We start from the raw sequence: 23,192 nt of genomic DNA, 5'->3' as shown, positions 1-23,192 counted from the left end.
AGGCTCAGCACTGTGGGTCTTTCTAACAACACAAGAGAGAGAACTGAACTCTGGGAGTTAGACAGCTGCATATAAGGCAAAACAATCACTTCATCCCCAGGTACTTCCAGCCCTTTTTTAATGATGTTTATTATGAATAGTTATCAATGCAATAAATGCAGTCTTTAACAGGCAATACATTATTTGCACTCATGCCAATTTAAGTTTCTTTTCCGCATACATATTAATATTTGTCAAGCATCTTTTGAAATGTCCTTATGATGCATCAATCCTTAGAAATATTTTAAAATAAACTGTACTTCAGCAAGAAATGGACTCTTTCAAATGCATGTTATTTTCTGTTGTTGCCCCTATTCATTAAATAGTCTCTGCTGTTACTTTCAGGTCGTAACAGAATGATTATACATTTAGGAATGAAAATGCAAGTAAGCAAACCTGCACTTGATGATATTATTGCAAATATTTCTACAGCTACCACAAACTTGCCTTTTGTACTCAGGTATGCTGGTATAAATGACAGCCAGACACTGAGAAAGACCAACATACTGAATGTGATGAACTTAGCTTCATTAAAGCTATCAGGTAGGTTCCGAGCCAGAAAGGCCATAGCAAAGCTAGCTATAGCCAAAACTCCCATATAGCTCAACAAGATCCAGAAAGCCACATTGGATCCTTCATTACATTCAAGGATGATAATCCCATTCTGAGATGTCATATTGTGTTCTGGAAATGGTGGAGAGCTAGCCAACCAAGCACAGCAAATCACAACTTGAAGTAAAGTGCAGGTGAACACAACAGCATTAGGTAATTTAGGCCCCACCCACTGTCTCAGGTTACTGTTTGGGATTGTGGCTCTGAATGCTATGATGACCATCATTGTTTTTGCAAGGACACATGAGACACAGAGAGCAAAACTAATTCCAAAAACCACCTGGCGAAGAAAGCATGTTATAGTTGTTGGTTGTCCAATGAAAAGTAATGAACAAAGAAAGCAAAGGATGAGAGCAAACAGAAGAAGATAGCTAAGCTCTCGGTTGTTTGCTTTTACAATGGGAGTATTTTTATTTTTAATAAAAATAAACAAAATAGCAGCAGGTATAAATGCAGCAAATATAGACAGTGCAGCCATAGTTGTCCCCAAAGGTTCATTAAATGAGAGAAAGTCTGTTCTCTTCTGGATACAATCATCTCGCTGCTCGTTAGGCCAGTACGCTGATGTGCATCTAAAACAATCGTTTGAATCTGAAATAAAACATTGCATTTAATATTAAGGATATTAAACACACTTTTCTCAACAGACACATCATACCATTTTATTGCAGGCACAGTATAAACAAACTGATAAATGTCAATTGTATCATAATATAATATACTATGCCTTTGGTCTTCTCCATCTTCAAATCACCATAGCTAAATTTCAATACCACTTCCTTGCAAGCTATAGGTCCACCTCTATGTCCCAGTAAACCCATGCCATGTATTTAAATGTATTAGATGCACTAACCATCCAACCTAATACCATATTCATGGGTGACTTTAATTACCCCACTATTAAGTGGGAAACCTATATGACACCAAACATACATGCACAGAGATTCCTGTATTTTGTAAACACAAACTCCATGGATCAGATAGTCAATACACCAACCAGGGGTGCAACCATACTGGATCTGGTCATTACTAATATGGAAGACTGCTGCACACCCCCTACTGTAATGCCCGGTAAGGTCAGACCACAAAATGGTCTCTATTGAAGTAAAAATAAAACCTAGACCCCCAGCTAAACCTGGAATACTCAGGAACTACTCTAAGGCTAACTTCCTGCTACTAAGTGAGAGCTTAGCAACATTTCAAGCCCTAATAAACCCTGAGAACACTTCTGCCTATGCAGAACTGCTCATAGAAACCCTGTACAAGCATGTTAATAGCTGCATAGAGGCAGCTGTACCCACCAGGAAGAAGTACAGAACTAAATCAAAAAAATAAGACACCCTGGTGGAATTACAAAATCAGTCAGATGTATAACAGGAGGAAGAAAATCATGGCAAAAATTAGGAGGTGCAGCACCCAGCAGGATAAAAGCACTCTCATCAAACTAAACAAACAACTCAGAGGACAAATAAAGTCTACCAAAGCCAAATCTGAGGTAAATTTGGCCTTCCAGGCCAAGGACAACCACAAAGCATTCTGTAGCTATGTCCATAACCTCAAAAGCAATACACAATTGTGTGCAGAGATCATTGTAAATGGAGCCACCTATACTGAGCCAGAAGATATAACAAACCTCCTGGCTGATAAATTCAGCTCCAACTTTACTCCTCTCTCCCCCTCAACCTTTCCTCAAGAAATATCATCACATATAACTCCCCATACAATCACTAGGGAACAGGCCCTTAATGGTTTCTCTCTAAGACCAATACTGCATCAGTGGGACCAGACAATATCCCAGGATGCCTTCAAATAACATGAAACATGACCTATCAGGGCCTATGGAATTATTATTTAACTGTAGCTTCAAACATACTTCGTGGCTCATGAATAGAGAAAGGCAACAGCCATCTTTCTGAACAAAGGTGGGCCATCTACAGACCCTGGAAACTTCAGACCCACAAGTATCACTATTCTTATATGTAAAGCCATGGAAAGAATTATCATGGAGATGATCAACAGAAATATAGTAAGTCTCCAGACACTGGACTCTATCCAGTTTGGTTTCATCAAGGGAAGATCATGCCTACTCAACATGGTGGACTTCTTTGAGAAGGTCACCAAAGCAATGGATGAGGGCAAAATTGTTCCCACTGCCTACCACAACCTAGCCAAGGCATTTGACACAATACCCCACTTGGGCATTGTTGACAAACTCAAGAGGTTAGGCACAAACCGATATGTCACCTGGTGGATAGCCAATTGGCTCACAGACAGGAACCAGGAAGTTAGAACAGGGGAGTCCACCTCTACAAAGAGGTCAGTCAGAAGTGGAGTCCCTCAGGCATCAGTCCTTGGACCACTGTCAAGGCCAATGTCAATGGTCTCTGGCTGACTAAATTTGCAGATGATTGCAAATTAGGACCTGTCGTCGAATCTCACACTGACACAATACACTGTGCTCTCCAGGAGGGGCTGACACAGACAAACAACTGATATCAGAACCATGGACTAAAACTAAATGCCAAGAAATGCATAATAGTATCCTTTGGGAAGTTATCCATCCCTGGTAGCTATCATATTGACAACACACCCCTTAGAGCTGAACAAATACTCAGGGACTTAAGAACACACATATATAGTAATCTAGCCTTTGATCATCACATGTCTACAGAGGTGAGGAAATCATTCCATGTTGCACAACTTATAAACAAAGGTATGGCATCTAAGTCCAAGGAAGTTATTGTTTCACTGTATTCAGCATTCATCAGACCAATCATTGAGTAAAATTCCCCCTTTGGTATATACCTAACCAACAGAAAGAATGAAGAAACACAGCCTTGAGTACAAGAACATCCACTGGGTAAAAACTGGACCTTTTATTAAAACAACCACACTTTTAAAACTTAATAAAATCAGTGAAAAACAAAGAAATTATTAAAAATGCACCAGTTAAGCACTTTCATCCCAAAATATCCAGGCCAAAAATGATGGTAACATCAGATCAGGAAAATACTTAACTACAACATTAGAGCAGAAGAGAAGGATGAATACTTTGGAGCAACTCAACCCATCTGGGTGAGGCTAAATATATTAACTATACATATTTCGATATGAGAGCACACAACTGTATAAAATCTTTGTTTGTCACACCAGATATTAAGAACCTGAGGTTTGTTCTGTATACGGATGTCTCTGCAGGGAAGTTGGAATCAGGTTAAGGTCAAAAGAAAGAATATGCCTTAACCATTCCATGCATGCAAATAATCTGATGATGAAAACTTTGTAGTATCTTTAATTATTTGTGTGACTTCATTTTGTTGTTAAGATAGATACCGCTAGGTTGTTCCTATGTCTATCACTGGAAAAAAATATACTATGCACTTAACTTAAGGTTGGTACTTATTCCTAGGTCAAACAAATGTATGATCTAGTTTCCACTAATGGCAATATTTTCATTTTGTAGGCAGAAGTTTGTGATGTTGTTAGAAAGTGAACACACAGAATATGCAGATACCAAAGAGTAAAGTCTGTTATAAATTCAAAGGTTGTGCTTCCAAAAGCAATTGAATTTCAGAATACTTTAGCAACTGGTGAAATATTGTCAGTAGCAGGTGGGAAGAAGAATTACATTATTATTTGGCTAATTCCACTATCCTGTAATCACAACTGTATTATTGTTTGATATCTGTGTCTACTTTCTAAAATAAACTACCTCTCCAATAACATTCTCTTGTTTTCTTTTCACCTCAAAGCCACTGTTTCCCCTCACTCTTACCTTTACCTGTGTCTCTTTTCCCAATAGTCTAACCTTGCACTCCTTATCTCCTACCACTAGCCTTTTCTCTTTCCATCCAGTACATCTACACTCACTAATCCTTTTCCTTTCTACTTGCTCCTGTCTCTCTTCACCTTCACCGCACCAGTTCCTTTTCACATTATACTTGCTTCTTTGCTCATAACTTGTTTCTACCAAATAAGTATTTTATCCTTAATAACCTTTTCATTTTACCTCAACAATTTCATATCCTGATGTGGCAAGTATTCCATGTCACTATTTTTTGTAGTATTTGTGATGCTTTTCTCTCTTGGTTTCAAAGGAGCCTTGACTCGCCTTTACTGGTAAATAGGTTCATAGGTGTGTACTAGGCTAATGGCCCCAGAGCTTTTACAAGCCTAGACCATAGGATTACCCTGGCATCATGCCAACCGACCATACTTCCCAGTGCCTCTGTCAAGTAGAGCCACTGGAGTGATCCCTGAGGTAAATTTTCTATTTCCCATCCACTCATCAAGATTTCTCTTGAAAAGGGCCAGTGAGTATGGGAAGTCTATTCCATAGCATGGGCAGTCTCTGGGGTATGAACCTGTCCCTCCAGCTTGTTCTGTTGATTGTGGTAATGAGGTTGAGGTCTCTGGAGCATGTAGTGCAGAGGGATTGGGATTTCTTTAGCTGTAGCATTTCTAATAAAGCTGGGTCAGACATGGCTTTTCTAAGTCAAGCAGAGATCTCTTCTAAGTAGGTGATATGAGACGGAGAATAGTTGGAGTTTTTTGAGTCTCTCCATATAGGACAAGTGTTTGAGGTCTACGATCCTCTTTCTGAGGTATTTTTGTGGCCTCTCAGTTGTTGTAGGTGTCTAGTGAGGTACATGCCAAATGGGGCATTATACTCGATGACTGGCCTAATGAGGGAAGAGTAGAAGGAGACAATGACCTCTTTTTTCCTGGATGCAAAACCCTTAGTAATGAGATGTGCCACATAGAAGGACTTTCTGACCACAGTGGCAATGTGGTTGTCAAAAGAGAGGTTGCTGTCAGCCTGTGTTGCCAGATCTCTTATGACGCCTTCTGTGTTCAGTGGACTACCATCGATGTGGTAATTCATGGGAACCGGGTTCATCCCAAAGGGGTTGATGACACATTTTTTGGCATTGAGCTTAAGGCCACGGTTCTGACAACAGTCATTGGTCTTAGCGAAGCCTTTCTGTAGGATGTCAACATCACTTGGGGAGTTAATTATGGCTCCCAACTTGCAATCATCTGCGAACTTTGTCAGCCAGAGTCCCTTTGTGTTGGCCAGAGTTTCAGAAAAGCAGATACCAAACAGGAAAGGACCAGGACCGAACCCTGTGGGACTCCACTCATGACTGGTCGACAGTCTGACTTAGAGTCAGCTACTTTCACACTGTGGGTTCTATCTGTGAGCCAGTTTGCAACCCACCTAGTGATATAGGGGTTGATGCCTAGTTTATTGAGTTTTTCTATTATTCCTGAGTGGGTAATGGTATCAAAGGCCTTGGCCAGATCAAGGTAGGCTGTATGAACTACCTTACCTTCATCCACAGCTCTGGTGACTGACTCAAAGAAGTCGACCAGGTTGAGCAGGCATGATCTACCCTTCACAAAACCAAACTGTGTGGGATCCAGAGTTTGGAGGTTCCATATATCTTTGTTTATTAGGTCCATGATGATGCGTTCCATAGCTTTGCATATCAGACTTGTCAGGCTAATGGGGCGATAGTTCCCAGGGTCTGTAGTCGCTCCTCCTTTGTGGAGAGGGATGACTGTAGAAGTACACAATTTGGTAGGGACAAAGCCTGAGGTGAGGCTGTGATTGAGCAGGGCACACAGGTGAGGTACCAGTTCATTCTGTAGTTCATGTAGAACACAGCCAGGGATATTGTTAGGTCCCATAGAAGCTGTATTCTTGGCCTTGGACGGTGCTGGTTTAACCTGTGCAGCAGTAATACTGGGTGCCTGGCAATCTTCTGGTATTGTAATTGGTCCTTTGGTGGGGGAGAGAGGAGTAAAGTTGGCACTGAATCTGTCGGCCAGTATATTGACAATATCTGTTGGCTCAGTATAGGAGGTGCTATTGTGCAACAGCTCCAAGCAAATCTGGGTATTGCCATGGAGATTCTCTGCATAACTATAGAAGGCCTTGTGGCTGTTTTTACTATCTGCTGTAATTCTGTTTTCATAGCTAGCTTTAAAGGATTTGTTGAGGGATCTCAACTTTTGTTGAGGCTGATAAGGGAGTTTTTCCAGTCTTGGGACTTCACCTTATGTCTCATCAGTTTCCTCCTTCTGTTGTAGAATTTGTTTATGGCAGAGGACCACCAGATTGACTTCCTTTTTTTGGAGGAGAGCATCTTGGTTCTATTGGGTATGGTGAGATCCATGCATTTGTGTATGTGTTCGTACAGGGCATTAGTGTATGATTCGGCGGTCATGCAGCTGTTCTCCAATTGCATGGGTGTTGTGAAGTTAGCCACCTCTATTTTTAGGAGCCCAAAGTTAGCTTTGGAGAAGTTTTTCATGGTGGTTACCTTTGTGGGAGGGGGATGTGGATTTCTAGGGTGATTAGTTTGTGGTCAGATCTAACCAGGGAGGAGTTGACTATTGGTACAGAACAACAGTCACCCATGTTAGTAATGACCAGGTCAAGGATGTTGCTACCTCTAGTGGTGGTAAGAATGAGCTGGTCCAGGACATTGGAATTAATAAATTCCAGGAAACAGTGGGCAAGTGTATTGGTACATGAGTAGTTTTCCCAGTTAATGGAGGGGTAGTTGAAGTCACCCAGTATGAGAGTGTTAGGTTGGACCCTAATATTCTCCAGGGTGCTTAGGAACGTGGAGTGTGAAGCTTGGGTCATGGTTGGGGACTTATAGCAGGCTACGATCTGAATTGCTTCTTTACCCAATGTTAGCTGCACCTGAAGGATCTTTGATGCGTCATGTTGGGCTACCAGTCTGGAGGTGACTGCATAATTTATGAATATGGAAACACCACCGCCATTGGAGCTTCACTCCAAGTTCTCGGGCCGAAAGGTATGGAATGAGTTATAGCCTGGTATTGCAGGGGTGCTATCTGCTGCCCTGAAACAGGTCTCTGTTACAGCAAAAATGTCAGTGTTCTCCATTTTAAGGAGTGCTTTGAGCGAGTGCATTTTGAGCTTTAGACCTCTGGCGTTGAGCAGCATGACTCTCAGATTGCATTTGTTTGTAGCTGTTACGGTGGTTTCTTTGTCATGCAGAAGCACTGGTTGCATCACTGTGGTACCATAATTTTCAGTTTCTTAAGCATTCTTCTATTGCACTTTCCCCTGATACCCTGTGCCAGTTGACTGTAGCACCTCATATTTTAACTATTGTTTCCTCATTCTGATGTTTCTTGTCTTCAGCCACAACTCCCAGATACTTGAAGCTGCTAATCTCTTCCACTATTTCCATTCTTTCTTAATTTTTTCATTATTCTGATTTCTCCCATTTGCTGCCATGACTACAACATCAGCTGTATACAGGTTAAACCCACATGCTGTCAGTTTTGTTTTCCAATCTCCTATAATTTGCTGAAGTTCCTGTGTAAACTAAGCAAAACTATTGTACAAAAGTACCAGCAGGCTTCTTTTATATGAGAAATTATGAAGAATTGGCTATTGCATTTCTTTTCAATTTGGTATGTGTTTATTTCACTTCTTTATTAGACAAGCTGCTCTTCCAATAAGACTCGGTTCCATGCACTAATACTGAATGAAAAAGATCCTGTTGTATAACTCAGAAATGGTACTTTCTACTTCCACACATTTAGCAGTTCATAGCTTTAAGGTACAATTTAATCAACTAGTCCCCACTAAAATGTATCAGACATATCCACTAGTAAAATCCTGTAGTGATGGGTTGAATTTGTATTTACATGAACTGTGACTCTCTGCAAGTCACTTAGATACTGCTACTTGTGACTTCTGAAGAGAGTTTACCCAATTAACAAGAAAATAACAAATTCAGTTTTAAAAAATTGTACCTCATATGTGGGAGTAAAACCTTGTAAATACCAGTTTCTTCTGTTATTAAGTGATGACAATATGATGATGTGAGGTATTGCCAGTCGCACCAGGAAAAATAAGGCAGTGCATGTGTGGCATATGCCAGCATGGCTGGCTGATGTTTTGTCAATAGTCTTGTGTTATTTGACTGTCAAATTGAATTGTACAGGTGCTTGTATTAAAAATATATTTGTAAAAGTTGCTTATGTTAAAAATGCTGCAACAGAATCTTAATAAAATTCTGAATGTGTATTGTGCCAGAGTCAGGTGACTAGATGTGATGTCATTCTATAATCAGTTGAAAGATGGATCTCTGGCAGCAGCAGTTTCTTGTTTGTTTTTATTTTTCTTTAAATCCTGATAAAATCTATGTCAGTTATCACAGTTCAGTTGTCAGTAGTTAGTTGTACAGTTCAGTCAGTGTGTAGTATCTCATCTTGCTTGTGAAAGTAAGCATCTCAGCAGTACATCTTTCCTTGTGATACTAAGTGAGTTAACTAGGGACAGTCTCTTTAGTTCAATTAGGAAAATACAATCAGATTAATGTAGTAGTATTTCTTTCTGCATGTGTGAGATTCTATTCTTGTGTTATTTTTATATTTCCTGTGACTGAAACTCGTTTACTGTAACTAATATTAAGTATTCTCCTGTTCTCTATTTTATTATCCATTATTAAATATTTTTCTACCTTTTCATTGTGGCTAGTCTTTTAGAGAATACTTTTAACATCTTGAGAGTACTTGTGCTTATTTTAGTGACACTGTGGCCACTCTGATAAGCCTTGCTGTTTTGGTGACACTCTACCTTAGCCTTAGTGTATTCGACTTGTGGCAGTAATCTACCTTGTAGTCTGGAGAAAGAGATCAGAGCTGATGAATCTGTGTTATGCTTTCCCAGGTGTGTGTGTGTGTGTGTGTGTGTGTGTGTGTGTGTGTGTGTGTGTGTGTGTGTGTGTGTGTGTGTGTGTGTGTGTGTGTGTGTGTGTGTGTGTGTGTGTCTTTGTGTGTGTATGTGTGTGTGTGTGTGTGTGCGTGTATGTGCATATGTGCGTGTGTGCGCGCGCATGTGCGCGTGCGTGTGTGTGTGTGTGTGTGTGTGTGTGTGTGTGTGTGTGTGTGTGTGCGTTTGTGTGAAAAATCAGATATTCAAGTTGGAACTGGGACACAGTGCTACAAAGTGACTCTTGTTTGGGATCTGGAGAAACAGAGTCCAGTCCCAGTGCAGCATGTTCCCTGTGTGGTCTTGAGGTAAATTGTGCTTGATGCAGAGAGCTGCATTTGAAATACTGTATAAATCCATTCATGTTTAGTGACTGCCTCTCACTGGTATCAGTGGTGAAGATTAAAACTCCTTAATTAAGGGCCCAGGGTAAAGAAAGGCTGTCACATATTGGTGGCAGTGTTGGGATATTAATTGAACTTCAGAAGCGTGTAAGCAGTTGTCACTGAAGGTTTGTGTACTCTCAACAGCAACAAGGTACATGTGCAGAGTTTCAATTTCATAACAGTTTTATTTATTTTTATTTTCATAATTAGTTTAGTCAGGGAAAGCAGGCAAATATGTCAGCAGAAGATTATATCAAGCTGACAAAGAGCCAGTTGGCCAAGGTGTGTTAAGCTAAAAGACTGGTGCATGCCAACCTGACTAAAGGCAATATGATTTCAGCATTAATTGCAGCTGCAGCATGGTCTAGCAACCAGGAAGATACGCTGTCCAGTGATAGGGATGTGCAGACTTCAGAAACAGGACAGTTCACCCTTTCCACAGAGGACTTAAAAATCCACCTGGAGTTAACGAGACCTGAACTGAAAGCCAAAATGTTGAAGACCAAAGAGAGATTGCAACTGGAAGCCAAATATTTGGAGGCTCAGAAAAAGGGAAGCAGCATGAACTGGATGCCAAACATTTGGAGTCTGAAGAAAATGAGAAGCAGTGCCAGCATGAACTGTGATGTTTGGAGACCAATGACAGACTGCGGCATTTGGAGATCAAAGACAGACTCCGGCATTTGGAGATTGAAAACAGACTGCGGCATTTGGAGATCAAAGACAGACTGCAGCATTTGGAGATCAAAGACAGACTGCGGCATTTGGAAGACCAAAGAGAGATTGCAACTGGAAGCCAAATATTTGGAGGCTCAGAAAAAGGGAAGCAGCATGAACTGGATGCCAAACATTTGGAGTCTGAAGAAAATGAGAAGCAGTGCCAGCATGAACTGTGATGTTTGGAGACCAATGACAGACTGCGGCATTTGGAGATCAAAGACAGACTCCGGCATTTGGAGATTGAAAACAGACTGCGGCATTTGGAGATCAAAGACAGACTGCAGCATTTGGAGATCAAAGACAGACTGCGGCATTTGGAGATCAAAGACAGATTGCGGCATTTGGAGATTGAAAACAGACTGCTGCATTTGGAGATCAAAGACAGACTGCGGCATTTGGATGCTGAAGAAAAGGAGATGTAGCATCAGCATGAGAGAGAAAGGCTGACCCTTCATCAGGGTCATGGAGGTAATAGGGAATGGAATAACTGGACCCCAAAAGCAACAAAGAGCAGTAAATTTCTTCCACAATTTGCAGAGGGAGTGACTTTGATAGTTTTTTCTTATTCATATATTTGAAAGAGTATGTAAACAGTATAATGCTGACCAAGAACTTTGATACAGTTTCTGGCCCCCTTACTCCATGGTAAAACTGTAACGGCTGTTCTCAATTGTTTGATACTGATTGTTTAACTATGCTAGAGTAAAACAATATTTACTAGACTGTTTTAAGTTAACACCTGAAGCTTAAAGGAAAAAAGTGTTGTTAGCATATACGCAAGGCAGATGAAAGTGTGTGTGATTATACTGCTGAGTTAAGCACTTAATTTCATAGGTGGGTGAGTGGGTATCAAGTCATAACTTTTGAAAGGCTGGCAGACCTTTTGGTGAGAGAACAAGCCCTTAACACTTTCCCTGAGGGCATGAGAATCTGGTTTGCAGACTGAGAATGCAACTCTGCAGATGAGCTGGGGAGAAAAGGGGATCTCTACTTAGCAAACAGGGCATCACTGCACAAGAAAGGGATACCCAGTGCAGCACATGGATATAAGAGAACCCATGGTGAGCAGCCTAAATCACCCCAACAGAGTCTACCAGTAAAAGGGGAAGCCACTAGTTCAGGTAAACAGCCAGGATCAATGATTAGATGTTTTAAATGTAACCATTGGGGCCATGTAGTATACAAATACATGCCAGAGGTAAGTTGTCTGGAGACAACAGAGGTACCAAACTATCACAGAAGTTTGTATCCTATCTTAGTGGATGGAAGACAGACCACTGCTAAGAGAGACACAGCCTCTGACATAACCATCATGAAGCCTGCAGTGGTTAAATAAGAGCAGTACTTGCTTGGGCAGTCTACACCAGTTTGAGCTTTAGGAGGGACCCCATTCCAAATGCCCCTGGCTAGGGTTCACCTTGACTTTGAGGTTGGAAAAGGGAACTAGCAGGCATGTGTGTTTGAGGATATCCATGCAGATGTCTTAATAGGGAATGATTTTGATAATGTAGTACCTTCTGTGCATGCAGTTACATGAAGTCAGACTTGAAGACAAGCAGGCAGGTCTGGCAGCCTGTGGTGACCCAGACAGACCCCATGCCTGAAGCTGGGGTTGGTGATGTGGTTATTTCAGGGAGGGAGCTACCTTGTAGCATTGAGGCTAAAAGTGAACCAGAACTGCTGGTAGGTACTGATGTTCCCATGAATAGGGTGACTGCAAGGACAGAGGTGAGTGGTAGTACCCAGGTTGTCAGTGAGGCACCACTGTCAGAATATGCTAGACTTCCTTTGGAAGGGGAGCTAGGAGAAGTTACAGAGATAGAGTTGAGACAGTCTCAGCTTTCAGATCCTACTTTTATGAGGCATGAGGGAGGTAGCTAAAAGAGGCACCTAATTCTCAAGAAAAAGGAGAGTCTGTATATTGGAGCAAAGGGTTAATATACAGAGAGGGGACCCCTGAGGGAGAGCTAGAGGGTGAGGTAATACAGCAGTTGGTAGTGTCCAAAGCCCATCATCTGGAACTTCTAGCCATAGCCTATGACATTCCTTTTTGCAGGCCATATGGGTATAAAGGGTACCAAGAGTCATATTATGCAGAATTTTTATTAGCCTGGGATTGCAAGGGATGTAACAGGGTACTGCAGGACCTGTGAGCAGTGTCAAAAGGTAGGCAAGGCAGGAGACAAGGCCAAAGCTCCATTGATGCCTTTGCCTGTGATTGTGGAGCCATTTCAGAGGGTAGCTATGGATATTGTGGGGTCTCTGAGAACCTCAATTTCCACAGGGAAGAAGACTATCCTGGTGATGGTAGATAGATTATGGTACCAGATACCCTGAGGCAGTGGCTCTCTCCTCCATTGAAGTAGAGAAGGTGAACATGTTTTGTTAGAGATTTTCAACAGGGCACTTTTCCCAAGAGAAATACTGACTGACAAAAGTGCTAATTTATGTCAGACCTGCTGGTTTGTCTGTGGAAGCATTGTGGGTAAAGCACCTAAAGACCAGCCCCTACCATCCCAGGACTCATGGTCTTGTGGAGAGGTTAAACTGTACACTAAAAACCATGCTGTGGGCATTTGCAAACCAGTTTAGGAGAGAGTGGGAAATATTTGCTCTGTCTACTTTTGCTTATGGAGAGGAACCCCAAAAATCCACAGGTTTTTCACCCTTTGAGTTGATGTATAAGCATAGGGTGAATAGGGCCTTTAGATTTGATTTGTGATGAGTGGGAGGGCGACTGTGAATCCCACAAGGACTCTGTTGTGGCATATGTCCTAAACCTCAGGACAAAGCTTAGGGAGCTCATGAGCTTAGCCCAGGAGAACCTGCCCAGAGCCCAACAACAGAAAAAGGTCTGGTATGGCAGGAATGCTCAAGCCTGAGAGTTTGTTGTGGGACAGCAGGTTATGGTACTCATTTCTGTCAAACACAATAAGCTGCAGGCAGTTTGGGAGGGACCCTTCAAAGTGGTAAAGAAGGTCAGTATTGTTAATTACATGGTAAACCTGCTAGACATGAGGCAGGGGTACAAACTGTAGCATGTTAACATATTGAGACCTTAGCATGTCAGGGATGTCCTGGGCAGACAGCACAGGGCAACATTGACCATTAAGCCTAGTAAGTGTCAGGAGGGTATGGCAGAGGTCTCCTATCTGGGAAATACGGTGGGGCATGGTAAGATTAAGTCAGAACCTGCTAAGGTGGAAGCTATTCAGGCATGGCCTGACCCTGTTATCAAAAAATCAAATAAGGGCATTTCTGGGGACAGCGGGGAACTATAGAAAGTTTCTTCCCAGTTATAGTACAACATCTGTTCTCCTCACAGACCTGACAAGGAAAAAGAGGCCAGATAATGTAGTGTGAACCCCAGCCTGCCAGCAGGTATTCCAAAAGCTTAAAGGGGCTTTGGGAAGACCCCCTGTATTAGCCAGTCCATATTATAGCAATGCCAATGCAGATAGATTCTCAAGACAGTGTATAGGTTAAGGTGTTCCCAGACAATCCCATTTGTCTCAAGCTATGTTTTTCTAGGATCACTTAACATCTAGTTTGAGTCTTCAAAAGGGGAAGGGAGATGTGACAATGTGAGGTACTGTCAGCTGTACCAAGAAAAGTAAGGCAGTGCATATGTGGCATATGCCAACATAGCTGGCTGAAGTTTTGTCAATAGTCTTGTGTTATTTAACTGTCAGATTGATTTGTACAAATGTTTGTATTAAAAATATATTTGTAAACGTTGCTTATGTTAAAAATGCTGCAACAGAATCTTAACAGAGTTCTTAATGTGTTTTGTGCCAGAGTCAGGTGACTAGATGTGATATAATTCTATAACCAGCTGAAGGACTAAACTCTGGCAGCAGCAGTTTGTTGTTTGTTTTTGTTTTTCTTTGGAACCTGATATAAAAGATCTATGTCAGTTATCACAGTTCAGTTGTCAGTAGTTAATTTTTGTATAGTTCAGTCAGTGTGCAATATCTCATCTTGCCTTGTGAAAGTGAGCATCTCAGCAGTATATCTTGCCTTGTGATACTAAGCAAGTTAGCTAGGGACAGTTGCTGTCCAGTTGGACTATCCTGGTAAACAAGTGTTAAATAAATAAATTCAGTTAGGAAAAGTACAGTGAGATTAATATTATTTTTTCTGCATCTGTGAGATTCTATCCAACTGTCATTTTTATATTTCCTGTGACTGAAAACTCTGTTGTTTATTGTAATTAAATATTAAGTATTCTCCTGTTCTCTATTTTATTATCCATTATTAAATATTTTTATACTTTTTTGTTGTGGCTAGTCTTTTAGAGAATACTTTTAACATATTGAGAGTACTTGTGCTTATTTTAGTGACAATGTGACCACTCTGATAAACCTTACTGCTTTGGTCACACTCAACCATTTATATCCATATTAATTTTAAACAGTATAATTGGTTACCCTTTGTAAGAGCCTTAAAGTTGTTGACTGGTAGCAGCAGTCTACCTTATAATCTGGAGAGACAGGACATATGTCAGCCTTTCTCAGGTGTGTATGTGTGTTTCTGAAAAATCAACAGAAGCTAGGCGTGACTGGAAAGAATGTACAACAGTTCAAAGAAATAATCAGGGATTTAACACTTTAGGAAGAAGATGAAATAGGTACGGATGAAAAAGAAGAAGGACGGCAGTGCTTCAAAACAGCGTATGTGAGGAATATAGAATAGATGTGTGGCCGAGCCAGGCATGGAAGTAAAATACATAAGGAAAGTTGGTGGTGGAATGCAGACGTGCAGGAAGTCATCAAAAGAAAGAAGGAGTGCAGGAAAAAGTGAGACATTGAAAAGGCAGATCAGGTAAAGAAATAACACCAGTTGGCTAATAAAGAGGCTAACAGAACAGTACCAATAGCAAAGTACAAATCATCAGAGGCATTCTACCAGCTTCTGGAAAGTGACTCAGTAAATGGCAAAAGATTCTCTATCAGGTTGCAAGGCAAAGACAAAAAATAAGAAGAAAGTCAGACAGCCTCCATGAGGAATGCCAGCAACAACTTGCTTACCATTCCACAGGACACCAAAGGCAGATGGAAGCAGTACTTTCAGCAGTCTCTGAATGAAGAAAACCCTACAGAATCTGTACTACCCCAGACACAGCCTACAATGAGAGACAATGAGGAGCCCACCATAGAAGAACTAAGAACACCACTAAGGAAAATGAAGTCAGGGAAAGCACCAGGCTCAGGTGAGGTTATGGCAGATATGATAAAGATGTTGAGTGAGTTAGGGGAGAAATGGGTCCTGAGGGGATTCATAGCATAAGCAGAGATAGGTATATCCCAGTTGACTGGAAAACAAGCATACTAGTACCAGTGTACAAGAACAAATGGGACATCCACAACTGTGGAAGTATAGATGTATCAAACACCTGTCACACTGCATAAAAGTTCTGGAGAGGGTCACTGATAAATGAAAACACAGAGCAGTAGAAAGTAAGATGGGAAATGAGCAGTTCAGATTAAGATCAGGATGCAGCACTACTGACTAGATGTTTGCAGTGTGACAGATAGTTGTGAAGATGCTAGAGATGAAGAAAAAGTTTGACTGGGCATTCCTAGACTTGGTGAAAGCACATAACAAGGTTCCAAGAAAGTTGAGTTGGGCAGTCCTGTCATGGCTTGAAGTTTCAGAAACACTGATAGAATTAATGCAGGCAATGTACAAGGACACAATAACACAAGTACAAATAGTGCTCAGAATCATCTAGAGGTTTCCAGTGGGAGAGGATGTGCATCAGGGTTCAGCTCAAAACCCACTGCTGCTCATACTGGTGATTAGAAAACAGGTTGGCGGGGCAGACCAGGAAAGCTGTTGCATTCAGATGATGTCATTTTATATACAGGCTCTGAACAAGAACATCAGTAGATAATAGGGGAATGGAATGGAAAACTTAAGATACCCAGAATGAAACTTAGTGCAGATAAGACATTCGTAAGGGCAGTGAGTGGAGGAAATCAGAAGATGCTGAGAAATGCTGTAGAAGAGAAAACAGTAAAATAGTTTAGCAGCTTCAGTTATCTGGGAGGGGTGGTTGAAGAGATGGGAAGTCTGAATGAGAAGGTCAAAGCTAGAATCAGAGGGGTTGCATCCAACTGGTGCAGAGTGTCAGGGGTAGTGTGTGACAGAAGTATGCCACAGAAGCTGAAAAGTAAGGTGTACAAAGCAGTTGTGCAACCAGTACTACTGTATGGTACAGAAACCTGGACAGTGAAGGCAGAGCAGTTGAGGAAGTTAGATGTGATGGAGATGAAGTGCTTGAGATGGGTGTATTTTGCACACTATGGGACAGGTGCAAGAATGACATCAAAGCAGAAGCCCAAGTAGCTCCAGTTGCAGAGATGGTCAAAGAGAACAGATTACAGTGGATTGTGGTACATGTGCAGGAAAGCAGAAGACAATCTTGTGAAGAAGAAGAAGAAGAAGACTTTGGACAGACAGGAACAAGGCAAGAGGAAACAAAGACATGGGTGGATTCTGTGAGAGAAGACCTGCGTCAGCCAGGATGACTGTCAGAGAATGTAGGGAAATTGAACTGAATTGACAGAGATGGTGACTTTTGATAAGATATACTAACTCCATGTGGAAAATGGAAAAAAGGGGGTGAGGATTATGATAATTTATATATGGATCTATGCCATAAACTTGAACTGCCATAAGATCCAATGATAGTACATCAACACACTGAACATCAAAATGGCTTTTCATTCTTAAGTTTGTAACATAAACAACATTGTTTTTCCCAAGGGCAACTTCCCCCCGAACACACACACTTTCTACATATTATATATACTATCTCTGAGATAGCTCCACATTATTGAAAGGGCAAACACCCAATCCCATGAAATACTGGCTTTCTGATGCAAAGCCAGCTTGATGTTCCTTGTTTCAATGTACTGCCATTCAGTTTTATAACAGTGCAGTCTTATGACAGTACATTTGTCTTGTACAACTCACATTTGGATATGAATAATGGAGAGATTACTCAAGACAGAGTGGTTTGATTCTGTGTGCTAATCTTGTTTTAACTGCTAGAACAGTTTTAGATGTTCTGTTAGTGAACAATCCATCCATCCACAACCCCTTTTCCCATTTTGCACAAGGTCGTAGTGTCACTTCACCAATGACAATCATCTATTGCCAAGGTTTACACCACCGGGCAGCTAGCCCTGCCGCGGTTGTACTTCCACACCACACACTCATACCTATGGCTAATTTAAAGTGCCCAATCCACCTATTGCATGTCTTTAGAATGTGGGAGGAAACCAGAGCACCCAGGGGAAACCCACACAGATGCAGGAAGGACATGCAGACTCCCCACAGAAGACACCCCAGTCAAGAATCAAAATGGGAAACCTCTTGTTGTGAGGTGACAGTGCTATCCGCTGTACCACTGTGCTACCCAGGGTGCCTTTTAGTTGACAAAGGGGACAACATTTGTGGATTTCAGCTGATTATTAGTCTGCGTTTGAATGCTTTTGTCACTTGCTTTGGTTGGTTAGAACTGATCAGATCCCTATCTTGATGACCAAAGTTGAATGAATAAACTCATTCATTCATTCATAATGTTCTTAGCTGCAATTATAATGATGCAACCAGAATCAGTCTTGTATTTTTAGTAGATAACTTGTAAGTACCATCCTCCTTAAATGAAGTGCAATATACTGGGTTTTGGTTCATCATTTAATTAGTCAATTCCTCTAGGACTGATTATCCAACAACTGACTGTGCCAGTATTTTATGTAAGAATGTATGTATGTTCACTAAATGGCATACAGCTGTACACTAAATATTTTACTGATATCTAACTGATGGTCTCAGAAGTAGTACCATCTGCCCTCTCTGAGATCAATGGCAATATGTTTTATTTGTGTAGGCAAGACTAAGATTGTCATTGTTTCGATATTCCCTTCCTACCAGTAATAATTTAATTTGAATTATTTTGAATTTGGCTAGTTTATACTGTTTAAAACAGAGATAGGAGACTCTTTGGACTATGGATATTGGCATAAACTGCAAGCATCAAGTGTCTGGATCACTGTTCCTTCTTACAGGTTCATAGGTGTGTACTAGGCTAATGACCCTGGAGCCTTTACAAGCCTAGCCCATAGAACTGCCCTGGCATCATGCCACCCAATGTTAGTTCCCCGGGGCGAACATTCTATTTCCCATTCACACGTCAAGATTTCTCTTGAAGAGGGCTAGTGAGGTGCTCTGCTTGACATGTATGGGAAGTCTATTCCAGAGCATGGGCAGTCTCGGGGTTATGAACATGTCCCTCCAGCATGTTCTGTTGATTGTGGTAATGAGACTGAGGTCTCTGTAGCATGTGGTGTGGAGGGATTGGGATTCCTTTACATGTAGCATCTCTAACAGAGCTGGGTCAGACATGGCTTTGTAAGTCAAGCAGAGATCGCCTCTTAGTAGATGATATGAGACAGAGAATAGCTCGGGTTTTTTGAGTTTGTCCATGTAAGACATGTGTTTAAGGCCTAGGATCCTCTTTGTGAGGTGTTTTTGTGACCTTTCTAGCTATTGCATGTGTCTAGTGAGGTACATGCCAAATGGGGCATTATACTTGATGATTGGCCTAATGAGGGAAGAGTAGAGAGAGATGATGACCTCTTTCTTCCAGGATGCAAAACTCTTGGTAATGAGATGTGCCACATAGAAGGACTTTCTGGTCGCAGTGGCAATGTGGTAGTCGAAGAAGAGGTTGCTGTCAACCTATGTCCCCAGATCTCTTATACTGTCTTCAGTGTTCAGTGGGCTCCCATAGATGTAGTAATTAGTGGGAACTGAGTTTTTCCCAAAGGGGATGATTAAGCCATGGTTTTGACACCAGTCATTAGTCTCAGTGAGACTTTTCTGTAGGATCTTTATTTAGGTTGGGTAGACTAGACCAATGGCCATTCTTCAGTTATGACCTTGTTATATAATGAAAAAAGGAAGTAACTGCAATAGTTAGAATAAGAATACATACCCTATAGATGAAACACATGCAAAGACAGTAATTGTTTAATTGCTACACATTGCTGAGCTGATATACTTACAAATTCATCCTGCACAGGACTGAGACAAATGGCTCTTTGTCTGCACCCAGTGCTGGTCCTGTGAAGTAGCCTACCTCTCCCTCAGTGGATCACCCTCTCCAATGTGGTGTGTGTTTTGAGTTACATTGTTACTGCCCTCTGAAGGATCTGGGCCTTGACACATTGAATTTCCCTTGGCTTATCATGTGACTTGCTTGTACCTAGCAACATGGCTCACTAGAGTCAACCTTCATGGGATAAATACCTAGTGCTCCCACTAGGTGTCACTTATGACTTGTTTGTCCCTGGTAGCATGGGCTCACTAGACTCAAGCTTCATGCGATAAATACTTAGTGCTCCCACTAGGTGTCACTCATGACTTGTTTGTACCTGGCAGCATGGGCTCACTACACTCAAGCTTCATGGGATAGATACCTAGTGCACCCACGAGGTGTCACTCATGACTTGCCTTTACCTGGCAGCATGGGCTCACTAGACTCAATCTTTATGGGATAAGCACTAGATGTCACTCATGACTTGCTTGAACATTGCAGCATGGGCTCACTAGACTCAAGCTTCATGGTATAAATTCCTAGTGCTCCCACTAGGTGTCACTCATGACTTGCTTGTACCTTGCAGCATGGGCTCACTAGGCTCAAGATTCATGGGATAAATACCTAGTGCTCCCACTAGGTGTCACTCATGACTTGTTTTTACCTGGCAGCATGGGCTCACTAGAATCAAGCTTTATGGCGTGACCATAGGTTTCATAGGTTAGTACTAGGCTAACTGCCCTTGTGAACCATTGTAAGCCCAGCCAATTACCCCTTGTGAAACTCAAACCCTGCACCTTGTGTTTGTAAGACAAACAACTTATCCATTAGACCACCCTCCTAACCCCATCTAGTGCTTCCACTAGGTGTCATCCATGTAGCAAGCCAGAACTACTTCTCTCCCCAAATATGGGAGAGGCAGCATCTGAGCTTTATTTTTCCAGAAGTAGAATCTTATTATGCAACAATATCTACCAACATTTTAAACATTTATTAAGTCAACAATGTCAAGAATATTTCTCACAGCTATAAAGGATTTTAAAAAATCCCAAGAAAGAATAAACAAAACATCTACATAGCTATCTCTAACACCACTGCTGAGCCAAAGCAGGACACCAGCATAATTCTAGCTGATATTCAGAGTATCTATGGAGTTGTTAACAGCTTCAATATTTAACATTAATCCAGCAGCTGTATGGAAAAAAACAACACTTTCTAAAACCCTAGAGTCAAGCTGTGGAGTTAATTCAAGTAATTCTATATTTTTCATAAAACATTAACATTTTGAAGTGACAGCCAGACCGTATGTGCAAAAATGAATGGATGGATGAATTAACGTCTTGAATTATTAGTACTGTAGATTGTTTTCTGATATTTGTGATGGGTGTTTATGGTTAACATAACCAGATTACGTGCAGCTATATCTATTTTAGAGAGCTTTTGGGAATCAACTATGTTGAGCAGCCAAAGCTCTGCAGTGAGCTTCACTGCTCTATTCAAGGTAATATATAATTTATTTTGAACACACTAAGACAAAACTACAGCGAGACTGAACAGAAAATTCCAGAAGATGAAGGCAGCATTACCGCAGGACAGAACTGAGACAACCACAGGCTTCCAAACAAGACAACAACAGTACTATAGCAAGAATGAAATACTAAAGCTTTTGATAAACTGACCCCATTACACAAGACAAAGGCAGCTACTGACATGCAAGACAGTCACACTAAAGAAAAACACAGGACAGCCGTGGGACAGACATAGAAATGACTACAGACACACAACAAACAGTAGAAACCCATGGGGATTACTAAGACTGAGGTATAGTTTTAAACATTGCTATAATAAAAGTGGATGAAGAAAAAAACACTACAGGACAAAGAGAGATTTAAAATATTGGGCTTATTTACTAATAATGATGCTAGAATAAGATTTTGTAGTAGCATGCGTTGTGACCCCACATTTTTGATGAACAGACCAAAACTACCAAACATGTACATATCATGCATTTTTCACAGCCCCTGCTTAACCTCCTAACCTCTCAGCATAATTCCAAAGCCGAAAGTAAACAGCAGAACAAAGGTGCCTATGTCCCTTATGGACAGGGGCAATCTTATAAGATACTCAAGGCATAGGCACAAATCCATGCCATTTTCTTGCCCCTAAGGGCCATATATTGTGTAAAATCAGGCTATATTGGGTAGGCTTGTAAGGGCCCTTAAGCCATTAGCCTAGTAATCTCTTATGAACCTATGCTATACTGTGGGAATACACTACTTTCTGCCCAGGAAAAAGCCATCCATTACTGTATCCACAAGTCACAGTCAGTTTTACTTGTTCATTCATTCACAGATTATCTACTTAATGCTAGGCAGGGGTATTGACAAGCCAGAATCTATCCTAGCACACTCTGGGCACAAGGCAGACAAACTAATCCGGAATGGAGACTCCACCTACTACAGGATACATGCACCTATGGCTATTCAGAGAAGTACCAATTCATGCATGGCATGTCATTGAGTTATAAAAGAAACCAGAGCACCCACTGAAAAAATCACATGGACATAGTGAGTATTTGCAAACTCTGCACAGAAGTCATCTCAGCCAAGAACCAAACAAGGAAAAACTAAGTGCTGGGAGACAGAAATATTAATCACTGCATTATGCTGCCCAAACAGTTCTATCTTCAGTGCTTTATCAACAAAAGTAGTTGACATTCACAATTTTTTAGCACAGAGAACTGGACTTTCTTTACAGCATTTGCCAAACCTTTGTATTGCAAGCCAGTTCTAACAATGTTTCAAGTTGATACATTACAGTACAGCAGAATTCTGTCCTATTACTAAAACAATTTTATGCTAGAAAACATTTCCGTCTCATTACTAACCAATGGCCAACATGTACCTTTACACCCACTCCCACACTCATTGTTATTACCAGTCAACAAATTCAATTTATGAGTATACTATTACTGCTACTGGCCATATGCCAACAGAATTTTTCTGAGGCCTAAGACACTGCATGTCATATCCGCAGCCTCGGTTAAGATTTGAGCAAGGAGAAATAAGGTGGTAACTGTTTCTTGTATGCATATCAATTTGAAATGCTAATGGGGCCACAGGTAATTGCAGTCATGCTGTGTGTTTATGTTGTCTAGCTTGAGAAACAGAAAAGAAAAAAAATAAGTGGGTACATCTTGCCTACAAAGACTCTACTAATGCATGCATATCCAGCTGAGAAAGTGCCTTACCACAATCCCACTCATACAGAACAGTAGCAGACACATTAAATCCAGAATAGCATATAGCTAAAAGATTTCTCTTACAGTGATCAGCGACATAAAGATACTGTAAATAACACAAAAAACTGCTCACAAAATGGTACGTGGCAATTTACCAGGTACCTAGAATTATACTTGGCAGCATTATATTTCTTGTTGCAGCAGAAATTTTACCAGAGTATCAAGAAATCTATACGTGGTAGTTGTGCTGTGGTAGCATTGTCGCCTCACAGCAAGACGTTGTCCCGTTCTTTTCTCAGCTAGAGCGTCTTCTGTGTG

The 23,192-nt window shown here is 41.1% G+C and overlaps 1 protein-coding gene across 1 annotated transcript in view; it reads right to left on the bottom strand.

Annotated features, from left to right (window-relative positions):
• Nucleotides 1–331: 331 nt before the first annotated feature.
• The window catches only part of LOC122815047 (extracellular calcium-sensing receptor-like), a 270,860-nt gene continuing 247,999 nt past the window's right edge, over nucleotides 332–23,192 (bottom strand). The window contains exon 8 of the mRNA XM_044087294.1: nucleotides 332–1,242. Coding sequence (XP_043943229.1) covers nucleotides 332–1,242 — 911 coding nt within the window. The remainder of the gene's footprint in view (nucleotides 1,243–23,192) is intronic.

Source organism: Protopterus annectens, chromosome 11.part0 (assembly GCF_019279795.1).
Source record: "Protopterus annectens isolate FY-2018-M chromosome 11.part0, PAN1.0, whole genome shotgun sequence".
Lineage (NCBI taxonomy): Eukaryota > Metazoa > Chordata > Ceratodontiformes > Protopteridae > Protopterus > Protopterus annectens.
Note: the sequence above shows the minus strand (reverse complement) of the source record. Positions and strands in the feature narration are given on the sequence as shown.